The sequence below is a fragment of the Argopecten irradians genome, chromosome 4 (genome assembly GCF_041381155.1).
Source record: "Argopecten irradians isolate NY chromosome 4, Ai_NY, whole genome shotgun sequence".
NCBI classification, from domain to species: domain Eukaryota; kingdom Metazoa; phylum Mollusca; class Bivalvia; order Pectinida; family Pectinidae; genus Argopecten; species Argopecten irradians.
Window position 1 is genome coordinate 40,161,563 of NC_091137.1, and position 12,743 is coordinate 40,174,305.

The 12,743-nt window shown below is 35.5% G+C and overlaps 1 protein-coding gene across 1 annotated transcript; it reads left to right on the forward strand.

Annotated features, from left to right (window-relative positions):
- Positions 1-6,746: 6,746 nt before the first annotated feature.
- On the forward strand, positions 6,747-12,200 carry LOC138321647 (chromobox protein homolog 1-like). Its single transcript, XM_069265453.1, has 4 exons — positions 6,747-6,925; positions 8,251-8,419; positions 9,043-9,143; positions 11,036-12,200. Exons 1-4 carry the CDS (start codon positions 6,876-6,878, stop codon positions 11,187-11,189), a joined length of 474 nt encoding a protein of 157 aa, XP_069121554.1. The 5' UTR covers positions 6,747-6,875; the 3' UTR covers positions 11,190-12,200.
- The last annotated feature ends 543 nt before the right edge of the window (positions 12,201-12,743 follow it).

Consider the following 12,743-nt stretch of genomic DNA (forward strand, 5'->3'; position numbering starts at 1 on the left):
AAAAAGGAGCACCCTGTGGGCATCACTGACTTCCCAGCCTTAGTAGCTCAGATCTAGTCTTGAGGGATTGAAACGAGGGAAGTTCCGGCTGAATCGGGTCGGTGTGGTTCTGATTCAAAGAAGGGGTATCACTTTGTCCGTCTTACGGCTATCAGTGATAAGCAAAATATTTTGCATTAAGATACATTAGGGTCAGCTGCATATTGTATGCTATTCAGAATATCCGATTTTTTCTGCGATCATAGTAATTTCAGAGGTCAAGTTATAGTTTATATACCGATACAGGATCTAAATAGAGATCCCTCTTCATCGAAATCAAAAACAATAAAAGTAATTATAATTATTAACAGCACAAATGGACATGAAAGTGACGTTACTCAAACATTTTTAAGTATTTCTATAATTATAAGTATTTAGGAATTCCTGATTCTCCCAATGCTTATCTAATTTGTTTTTAAAAGACGTTTACATTTGGTGCTAAAACAACACTTTCGAGAAGCTTTTTCCATGATTTTATAATTCTTAAGGCAAAAAAAAAAAAAAAGAAACTCTTACGAATGTCCAATCTAGAATGTTGTGGAAAAAATTTCAATGGGTGTCCCTTGGTTCCCTGTCTGTATGATCGATTTTTCCACGTTTTAATAACGTTTTTCCCCACAGTAATCACATATATTATTTGTTATTTTAAACATCTCGATCATGTCTCCTCTTATTCTATAGCTCAAAATTGGTAGTTTGAGTTTCCGTAACCGAGCCGGATATGATAAATCCTGGAACCCATGTATATGTTTCGTTGGCCTCCTCTGTACAGTCTCAATCATATCAACATGCTTTATCTGAAGGGATGCTACACACTGAATATTCAAGATGGACTCTACGTATAGTGTTTGATGTGACAATGGAAAGATTTGTTCATTTAAATAATGAAAAGATCGTCTAATTACTTCAAACATGGAATTTGCTTTTTTAACTTGTGTACATATTTGATCTTCAATTGAAAGAAATCTGTCTATTATAATTACTAGAATATCTCTCTCCTTTTCCACTTCTTGTAGGCTCATTACCTATATAATATATTCGCGTCCTACTGGGCTGTCCTATGTGCATTGATTTACATTTTAAAGGATGGTATTTTAATAATCATTTATCACTCCAGTTCAAGAGTTTATTTATATCCTCTTGTAGGATATCCGTATCAATGTCTCCTCGTAAGATCTTGAACACTTTAGTATCTATATACGATGTACATGTATATAACGAATAATACAGGTCCAACAACTGATCCTTGGGGTACCCCTAATGTTGCGTTTAGTTTGTCCAGTTTGAAATTATAAAACTTGAAGTCCAGGCCCCAGGATCACGATTCAGACTTTGAAAGTCTAAAACCGTCTTACCTTTGATTTGCTAAGTTTAAAATTAAGACAATTTTGGACTTAAGTCTGTTTCGTGATCTGATTTGTTGAGCAAAAACTTAAGTCTAAGACTGTTTCATGATCCTGGGGCAAGGCAATGATTTCTTCACTTATTTTATACGAGTACATTTTTACTAAGGAGTCTTCTATCTGTAATCTTACATAAAAATAAAACTTAACGCTATCATTTTAGTGATGGCACCTTGTACAGTTGTGTATGATGATTTTGAAAGGGAAATTATCGCTGTTTCCAAAGGTAGTAACCGTGATTTTTTTTTAAAGATGTGATAGAAAGGTGTTTTTAGCCGCAAAAGCTAGGTGCATTGGGGTAGAATTTTTGTGTTTGGGCGCTTTCCACCTTTTACGTGTATAGTACTATGTAGAGTATGATTTTTACCGATTTTGATCTAGACCCCTTAAACGCCTAAAATGGTCTTGTGGCACTCTGGTGAGTCATTATTACAAAAACTGTAACTACTTCTCAGTTTAACGGAACGGTGTGAAAACTAAAGATATGGTTTTAATAAGATTGGAAAAAAAGTGTACAAACGTTTTTAAAATGATTTGCATAATCATTACTTTTGCTCCGCTAGCGGTAATAACAGAGATTTAGATAGTATACAGTTAGGCACAATATTGTAGCTCTAAAGACGACGTATTTATCTTTTGAGCTAAAATATTGCATTCAGCTACACTGCAACGTGATTTTTGTATTGAAAAATTCACATTTACCCTGCAAGAAAATGTTTCTGGTTTTGAATAAATCTTAATACATATGATTTGGTATAAATAGCTATTTATATTTTTGTTAGACAATATGGAATTATGGTCAACTCAAAACGGCAAACTCAAAAGTGTCCAATATATTTGGGGCGAAATATCGTGCGATAACCCGACATTGGGGCGAAGTGTCCTACTATAAACACCGGAATATATTTCCCGCGTAGAAGACCTCGTTCCGGGATCACATCTCCGCACATGCGTAGTATCCGAGCATCGATATATTCCCGGCACTTTGTTGTGTGCAGACTTGGAGGTAAATGCATATTGGTCAATAGACTTTATAGTTGAAATTATTGGGATGTTGTCACGGAAAACATGATTTTACAACATTTTCTTTTATTTGCGAATTTATGTTAGCCCTTCATGATGGCATCGTTATGTAAAGATATTAATCGCTATCACACTCGTGTCAAAATGGCGCCTTCAATAACAATGAGGTTCTTGCGGCATCTTCTTTATCACGTTGCTGAGAACACGTTTCTTATGAAGCCCGTACATAGCAATATTTAGACTTTTATAAGAATTATTCAAATTGTACTTAAATGAAAGAAACGTGCATGTGAGGACCTTTGGGAGTCGCTACAATGACCAGTGTCTATCTTGTAAAGTCCTCATTCAGTGAAATAGAGTTGATCTTAGCTGTTTTTAATGTTAACAAATAATTTTGACTGAAAGTGCTGATTTGGAACTATTTAGTCGTCAGGTCGCAAGCATTTGCTCTATAATTATGCAAATTCTGTGCTCAGAAGCAAACAGTCTACAATTTTTATTAGCAAATCCCCGAAGTACTCAAGTCAACACAACAGATTTACAATAGAAGTTCTGAACCGCACAAAACACAGGGATTTGTAATAACTAACGATGAAATTATTTTATATTGATCTCGACTAGTTTTTTCCTTGTTATTTATGATAAACCCATGGGATTGGACATAGATTTAGATCAAGTCGCAACCAATTATTCATTATTGTGTTGAGTCCCTAAACAATTTGTTTCATAATTAAAGAACAGCTATGAAAATTACTGACCGTTCATCAACCAATCAATATATTGATAATTTCAATGGGAAAAGTGCACTTGTAAACATTTGATATGCATCAATAACAAGTCAGGACATGAGTATTTAAAAGTACAACTGATGTGGGTCGATCATTCCCATCAGTGATGTAGTTTAATTTAATTAATGTCGCAATTGTACTTTACCCACATCGCGCAACCCCTGTATTACTATATACACGTATTAGAGATTGGTTACTGGCATTTTCTAAATCGCAAATGTACTCTTGTGTGCCTGGGGGTGTTTCTGAGTAATTCTCTATACTCTAAAAAGTAAAATACAAAAGGATAACTTTGATATGTTATAAGACTTCATATATATTTAAAGATGGTGTGGATACTAGTTTGGGAAGAAAAAAATATTTTTTTAACTGATATTTATAAAGAAAACACATTTTCAGTATAGACAATATTTTGATTTTGTTAATTTTTTGGTTTAACGTTTTCAAGAATGATGGCCAAATCGGATCATATTTAATCTAACCGTTAAACTTTATATTTATTAAAAAACAACAGGTTTAAACTATATTCCACTTGAAAGTGTATAATATAGCCAATGCACGGGAATTTGAAGTCCCTCTGCCATCAACAAAGGCGTTTCCAATATGTGTTTTCTATAATACATTTAAGATATTACTTTTTGTACTTGACAAGTTGTAGCTATTATTTATTTTAGTTTACTGATGATTTTCTCTTATTGGGTATCTTTATCTTTATATTTTTTGGTCATCTGACCCAAAGGGTCAGGATGACCTATTGTCATCATGCACCGTCCGTCGTCGTGCGCCGTCCGCCGTCCGCGTCCGTAAACTTTTCATTCAAACGACTTCTTCTCAATAAAAAATATTTGGCGTGTAGGTTGCTGGGATGGCTACCAAGTTTGTTCAAAAAATCTTCATTCAAGGTCACAGGGGTCAAATAGGCTAAAATCTTTAAACGACTTCTTCTCAAAAACCAGAAGGCCCAGGGTTCTGATATTCAGCCTGTAGGATGCTGGGGGTTACCAAGTTTGTTCAAATAAATGACCTTGACCTTCATTTAAGGTCACAGGGGTCAAATAGGCTAAAATCCTTTAAACAACTTTTTGAATAACTAAGAGGTCTAGAGACCTGATATTAGGCCTGTGGCATGCTGGGGATGAAGGGCTACCAAGTTTGTTCAAATGAATAACCTTGACCTTCATTCAAGGTCAAAGGGGTCAAAAAGGCTAAAATCTGTTAACGACTTCTTCTCAAGAACCACAAGGTCCAGGGGTACTGTTATTGGGCCTGTAGGATGCTGGGATGAAGGGCTACCAAGTTTGTTCAAATAAATGACCTTGACCTTCATTCAAGGTCACAGGGGTCAAATAGGCTAAAATCCTTTAAACAACTTCTTGTGAATAACTAAGAGGCCTAGAGACCTGATATTAGGCCTGTGGCATGCTGGGATGAAGGGCTACCAAGTTTGTTCAAATGAATGACCTTGACCTTCATTCAAGGTCAAAGGGGGTCAAATAGGCTAAAATCCTTTAAACAACTTCTTCTCAAGAACCAGAAGGCCTAGGGTACTTATTTTGGGCCTGTAGGATGCTGGGATGAAGGGCTACCAAGTTTGTTCAAATAAATGACCTTGACCTTCATTCAAGGTCACAGGGGTCAAATAGGCTAAAATCCTTTAAACAACTTCTTGTGAATAACTAAGAGGCCTAGAGACCTGATATTAGGCCTGCGGCATGCTGGGATGAAGGGCTACCAAGTTTGTTCAAATGAATGACCTTGACCTTCATTCAAGGTCAAAGGGTCAAATAGGCTAAAATATTTAAAAGACTTCTTCTCGAGAACCAGAAGGCCCAGGGGTACTGATATTGGGCCTGTGACATGCTGGGATGAAGGGCTACCAAGTTTGTTCAAATGAATGACCTGACCTTCATTCAGGGTCAAAGGGGTCAAAAAGGCTAAAATCATTTAAACGATTTCTTCTCAAGAACAGAAGGCCTAGGGTACTGATATTGGGCCTGCAGGATGCATGGATGAAGGGCTACCAAGTCTGTTCAAATTAAATGCCCTATGACCCTTCATTCAAGGTCACAGGGGTCAAATAGGCTAAAATCCTTTAAACAATTTCTTGTGAATAACTAAGAGGCCTAGAGACCTGATATTAGGCCTGTAGAATGCTGGGATGAAGGGCTACCAAGTTTGTTCAAATAAATGACCTTGACCTTCTTTCAGGGTCAAAGGGGTCAAAAAGGCTAAAATCTTTAACGACTTCTTCTCAAGAACCAGAAGGCCCAGGGTACTGATATTGGGCCTGTGACTTGCTGAGATAAAGGGCTACAAAGTTTGTTCAAATGAATGACCTTGAACCTTCATTCAAGGTTCAAACGGTCTCAAATAGGCTAAAATCCTTTAAACAACTTCTTGTGAATAACTAAGAGGCCTAGAGACCTGATATTAGGCCTGTAGAATGCTGGGATGAAGGGCTACCAAGTTTGTTCAAATAAAATGACCTTGACCTTCTTTCAAGGTCATAGGGGTCAAATAGGCTAAAATCTTTAAACGATTTCTTCTCAAGAACCAGAAGGCCTAGGGTACTGATATTGGGCCTGCAGGATGCATGGATGAAGGGCTACCAAGTCTGTTCAAATAAATGCCCTATGACCTTCATTCAAGGTCACAGGGGTCAAATAGGCTAAAATCCTTTAAACAATTTCTTGTGAATAACTAAGAGGCCTAGAGACCTGATATTAGGCCTGTAGAATGCTGGGATCAAGGGCTACCAAGTTTGTTCAAATAAATGACCTTGACCTTCTTTCAGGGTCAAAGGGGTCAAAAAGGCTAAAATCTTTAAACGACTTCTTCTCAAGAACCAGAAGGCCCAGGGTACTGATATTGGGCCTGTGACTTGCTGAGATAAAGGGCTACAAAGTTTGTTCAAATGAATGACCTTGACCTTCATTCAAGGTCAAACGGTCAAATAGGCTAAAATCCTTTTAAACAACTTCTTGTGAATAACTAAGAGGCCTAGAGACCTGATATTAGGCCTGTAGAATGCTGGGATGAAGGGCTACCAAGTTTGTTCAAATAAATGACCTTGACCTTCTTTCAAGGTCATAGGGGTCAAATAGGCTAAAATCTTTAAACGATTTCTTCTCAAGAACCAGAAGGCCTAGGGTACTGATATTGGGCCTGCAGGATGCATGGATGAAGGGCTACCAAGTCTGTTCAAATAAATGCCCTATGACCTTCATTCAAGGTCCACAGGGGGTCAAATAGGCTAAAATCCTTTAAACAATTTCTTGTGAATAACTAAGAGGCCTAGAGACCTGATATTAGGCCTGTCGCATGCTGGGATGAAGGGCTACCAATTTTGTTCAAATGAATGACCTTGATCTTCATTCAAGGTCATAGGGGTCAAATAGGCTAAAATCTTTTAAACGACTATGTTGTATTGTACTATTAGTCAGATGACCGTTAAGGCCCATGGGCCTCTTGTTCTTATTTAGGTTGTATTGGGAACTTACCAAACCAGCAGGCTGGCGGAATTAAAGGAGAGAAACGGCGTCCTGGACCAGGGGAAGCTGGGGAGGATGACGATGGAGAGGAGGAAGAGGAATACACAGTGGAAAAGGTTGTTGACGTTCGAATGAAGTCTGGCAAGAGAGAGTATCTACTTAAATGGAAAGGATATCCAGAGTAAGTCTTCATAGTGTCTCATAAATGGAAATAGTTTATCCCATGGATATTCCGATAGTAAAAATGTATTCTGATAATGGAAGAATATCCAAAGTTATTTAAATCGCCTTTATCTTAGTGTCTCAGCCTGAGAAGGAATGGCTTGAACATGCAAGTCACATTAAACCCTGTGACAATCTGATTAAAATACAGATCACCATTATACACAAAGTCATATTTTGTGATATTTTTAATACAACGCGACTAGCGTTTGTATTAATGCTATCCGGTTTTACTATTGATGTGTAGGACTTGCCCTACAATGACATCTAGTGGTGACCTCTTGAACCATTTCATTCATAAACTTCCATTCATAAATTCCCTATTCATTTAATAATATTCCTTTGGACCAATCAGTATTCATGGGAAGACTGCCTTCTGATTGGTAGAATACAGAGTGTTATATAATACACAGCCCATCTAGGTCAACTGTTGCCTTCTGGTGACTCCTCTGTCCAACTTACATAATCTCTGTTAATGATAATTCAAATTGGACTTCCTATCTAAGGCTTATAGACATAAGAGTTTCAAAGTAAACTAATCATATGCCCTTTTTGTGTAATTTAAAATAATGTTTTTAAATGAATGTTAAACACAGATCTGAGGTAAAGGCAAAATAACTTAGGCTGCCCTTATATGTGCATGGTTTTACCAAAGTAACTGTATGTGCAACATCAGAAACAAGATTATATTTAGGATAAAAACTCATTTTAATGAAGACTTGTTTTCTTTGTAATTTTCAGAAAAATAACATATGTATTTTCTGTGATCAGTTGAATGTTCTTGAAATAATTGATATTTAAGTCTTTATAATATGGTTTATATATTTTGATTTTTGATATTCATTTGATTTAATTCTATTTTTTTTTCTGTTTCTGCGGCGTTGTATTTGCAGTACTTTGAGTACTTTGATTATTTCTACTTCATTATGTCCGGTTCTATAGACCAGACATTTTATAGCATACAAACTGGGTTTTTTCTGCTGCTTTGGAAATATGGTCTTGAGACTTTAAGCCTTCATTTCTGCTGCTTTGGAAATATGGTCTTGAGACTTTAAGCCTTCATTTCTGTTGCATCTTATAAGAAAAAGGCACAACAAATATTTTATTTTAAGGCTTAAATAAGGGATAAAATAGAAGCTTTGTCATTCAGAATGCAGCCCCTATATATGTCTTGCTGAAAAAAGTTCTAAAATCAGTAATTTAGATTTTCCTGTAGAGCTCTTTAGATTCATTTGTAAGTGATGTGTGAATTTGATGAAAGGTTGACCATTGGATGTTTTACAGTTCAGAAAATACATGGGAACCAGAAGAAAACCTTGACTGTCCAGACTTGATCGCAGATTATGAAGATAAACGGAAAAAAAGGGAACAAGAAAAGAAGAGAAAAACAGCAAATGGAATGGAAGATGGCTCAACAAAGAAAAAGAAAAAAGTAACAGAAGTAAAAACAACTGTAAGAATTCACACTTTATATTCCTTTCATACATGAATGAAACTCTGTAAATGATTCCAAACAGCATTTGTTACACAAACAATTGTTTCATTTGCTCTCAGAACGGATACGTAACTAAAGAATTGACAGTTCTGGAGACAGCTGTAATAATTTTGACAATTTAAAGTTTATTCTTTGTCAGAAGAAATTAGTTTCATTTTTCTGGTATTATCTTAGATAGTTTTTTTAGTGACAGGCAAAAAGTGTTGATTATGCAGTGATTTTTCTTCTTATATAACTTGGGTCGGTAAACGACCCCATTCCCAATGCCAAACCCCTCTATTTTTTCCCAATTACAATGAAAAATTCCCAAATCAAATCGCTGAAAAACAAATAAAACCTGGAAATCAGTTAAAGTTTTAATCATTCAGTATTACAACCATCACATATACTCAATGTAATGATGATAAGGAGGTATTGTTCGCCTTAAAATTTAAGCAAGTCTGTGGTCAGAAGAAAAGAAAAATTTATCAAATTTGATTTTTATGGCCAAGAGGCAGAAAATTTGTAAAAGAAAAGACAATTGTACCAAAGAAAGATTAAAAAAATACTTAACATTGATGTAATTTATATTATATTTTTAGGAAGAAGATAACAAACCACGAGGATTTGACCGCGGACTGCAGCCAGAAAGGATTATTGGTGCTACAGATAGCTCTGGAGAGTTAATGTTTTTAATGAAATGGTAGGATATTTACTTGGGGAAAATTATTGGCACTGCTTAATGCTACCTGTAAACTGTAAGTGTTTTTGTTAGAGAAAAAAAGGCAGGAAATGTTGCAAACTGGATTCTGTTCATTTCATTGCTCATACATAATCATTCATAGTATGTTTTAGGGCTGTAACGGGTACAAAATTTTTGCCCTGGCAACCCGATCCCGTAGCCCATAAGAGTAAATCGGGGGCTTTAATATCATGCCGTACCCAGTTCTTTTTGCCGCTTGAACCTGGCTGTGGTACCGCTTGTAGTGCTCCGATTAATCGAGTTCGTCAAGTATCGTTGGTTTGAAGTGTTTGAGCAAATTAATCGAGTAAGAAATCAGTAATCGAGTTCGTCAGAATATTCCGACACCATGATAAACCATGATAAACGAAAGCATAAAGTTAGCTGATCACTTAAACATGCCAAAAAAAAATCATAGCAAACTTGTTAAAATCATTCCCTTGTGTTAGGTTGTCATACATATCATTTCAAATTTTAAGCATCTAGACAAATGGAAGAGCGCATAAGCACTATGTAGTAATGTAAACGTTCAGATGAGCATAAATAAACGACATGAAAACGTGACAGCACAGAGAGGCCTCGCTATCGTAAGCCTTTGAAGGAAATTTTTATATGAGACTTGTTTAAACATCAAGGAAAAAATAATAGATTTTAATCGATCATTGATTGGTTAAATAAAACAATGATAGACCATGAAATTTCAACTGATTCCCAACACAAGGTACCGCCTGATTTGGGCTAAATTCCTGAAATTGCAATTGTACTGCCTCTCCTGAAAGATAATGAAACCCCTGGTAAATGTATCTGAAGACATCATTTGCAACATCAACAAATAACACATTCTTCTTATACAGAAAAATCAAACTTAAAGAATACATTCATTACTAAAAATACAATAATTTGAAATTTTATGGTAATATTCAGAATATGTAAACAATACTGATCATGATAATATAGGGCCTTTCATTGATTATGTATTGATCACCGAAGCCATGTTTGTGTGTGTAACCGGAAGTACTGCCTACTTCCCTTCAGGGCAGAGGAAAACGATAAAATGTTTTAGGAAATGCTTTATGGTTTATACAAAGTCAGGGCTTTTTATGGGGACTTTTTGGGGCCGATAATGGGCCCCATTCCCAATGGAAATTATTTCAAATTTTAGCCAAATTTCAAAAATATACAGCTTACTCCTGGAAATTCTCTTCCCAATTGACCAATTTTCTTCCCAAAATGAGGTAAAAAGGCCCCTTCCCAATTAAGTGAGAAAAAGCCTTGAAAGTGTTAAATTATTGTATACAAACAATCAATTGCTTACAATATCTACATTTCAAATTAATACTTTTCTGTTGTCCAGTCAATGTTTCTCTAGTACGTAAGCATTTACTGTACATTGCCATAAACCAAGCTAACGTTGTGGATTCTCATGATCGACAGTCAGGCATTTCGGTAGTATTTGCTAAAATACAAAAATGCTTCTGGGTTCGGATACACATTTTCAGACCCGAGTATTACTAATACCCGGATACTTGTTACAGCCCTAGTATGTTTATGTAACCCTGGTCAATACTAGCCACTATACCTCCAAGTTTGATCACTGGCTGAGGCAGAGATTAAATTTACATAAAAGTCCTGCACTCTGTTCTCTTAAGAATAATCTTTTACCATTTGACCATATGATTTGTAGAATAATCGGTGTCTTAAAGTTTGAATATAATTTATTTGTATGGAATTCAAAGACAGTTGTTAAACATAGCATTTAAACATCCTTATACAGAGATTGAAATCATTTAGATTTGTTATCAGAAACTTCTAAAATTTAGAAGTTTCTAATTTCTCTTTTCCTTCTCTTACAGGAAAGATAGTGATGAGGCTGACTTAGTACCTGCAAGACAAGCCAACGTTAAATGTCCACAGATTGTAATTGCATTTTATGAAGAGAGGCTCACCTGGCACACGCACAATGATAATGAAGAGGACGAGAGTAAAGAAGAAAGTGCAAAATCATAAACTAGGGGTGATAAGGGGATGGGGTGGGAGGGGCTAGAAAGATTGTGTACTGCCTAGCCTGGTGGGGAGTAAAACATTTCAATGTGTGTTGAATATATGCACAGAAAATCAAAATGCTGTTAACTTGTAAGAACTAGTGCTGTTTACATGAAGTGATTGATTTGCAATAGAAAGTTTATTTTAACTTGCATCTTCAAAACTTCATCTTCTGTTTTTCATCTTCAGTATAGGATGTTCTTGATAACTTGCATACATGTATTATGCATATGGCTACCCACCAGGCTAGGTTGAACTTCTGGGACAATTGAATCATTTTAAGACTTGTTTTGTAACATTTCATGCTGCATCATTTTATCATTCAATTGTATGTTCATTTATTGTCAAACTATTCACATGCAAGAGATTGATCATTTAATATAGATTGTCGACCGAACATATAATAGGTATTGTGTATAGTCTTTACATATATTTCTTGGCTGCCTGGCAGTGTTTCTGTTGTATAGTCACCTTTGCATGTCACCATGGTTTCTGGCCCTATGCCACTCATCTGCAGAGTTGGAACTTTTTTTGTTCTACTTATTACTCCCGTTACTTCTGGGAAAAGTTGAATGGAGCAAACTGTTCAGTTTAAGCTTAAAAGTTAATATCAAAATATGCCTGTCAATAGCTCTATAGCTCACAGGGGGCCAACTCAATGAAAATGATATTGTCATGCAATTTTTTGTATTTTGTGGATGGACTGATGAGTGTATATGACAGTCATGTGATTTTTTTCAGAAAATGTGAGATTTGAAAAATTAGTTAAAAAAAAATCAGGATATTTTACAACAAAATATTTACATTCTCCACTAGTGTAAATATCCATTTTCATTGAGTTGGCTCCCTGTGCTATAGCTGGCTTTAAAATTCTTTTACTTTTATCATTGTTTATACTTAAACTCATTAATATCAATTTTTATTGACAAGATTTGGTTACTTGTTCTTGTTTCAGTATTTTCAATATCAATCACATCAATATCAATCACATGTAGAAATTTTGGGAGAGAAGTATATCGCACACTGTTGCACTCTGGTTGAAAAGAAAAATGTCAAAAAAAATGTGCTTTAAAACTTCTACAGGGTCTTCCTGTAATGAAAAATATTTGATACATTATTAGTATCATGTAGACCTGTAGATTGTAGAAACTTTTATTCTACAACAAATACCTGTGTAGGCATAAAAATGTTTGGGATTTGTGCCATAATTGTATATATCTGTATATGAGACATGCTATATAAATGTATTGCATTGTAAACGCAACGTTTAAGTTTATCTAAATTGCTTAAACGTGATAGACATTTCTTGCTTGCAAATATTACCCGGGAAAGAGTTGATTTTGATTACCAAGGTCTTTTTGGTTAAGTGTATACTGCATGGTGAATATCTTTTTCCTTACATAATGAAATAAATTTACCTGAATAGATCAGTAGCTGTCAATCAACCCACTTAGGTAGTGTAAGTGACTTTGTATTGTGTATTGTTCAAACATTGGATGGGTACAAGTGCATGTGCCA

Bases quoted from the DNA above. Each gene is read 5' to 3' on its own strand.
- LOC138321647 (XM_069265453.1), top strand. From the start codon at position 6,876: ATGAAGTCTGGCAAGAGAGAGTATCTACTTAAATGGAAAGGATATCCA. The intron at 8,420-9,042 runs GTAAGAATTCAC...TTATATTTTTAG, and splicing joins TAACAGAAGTAAAAACAACT to GAAGAAGATAACAAACCACG. The intron at 9,144-11,035 runs GTAGGATATTTA...CTTCTCTTACAG, and splicing joins TTAATGTTTTTAATGAAATG to GAAAGATAGTGATGAGGCTG.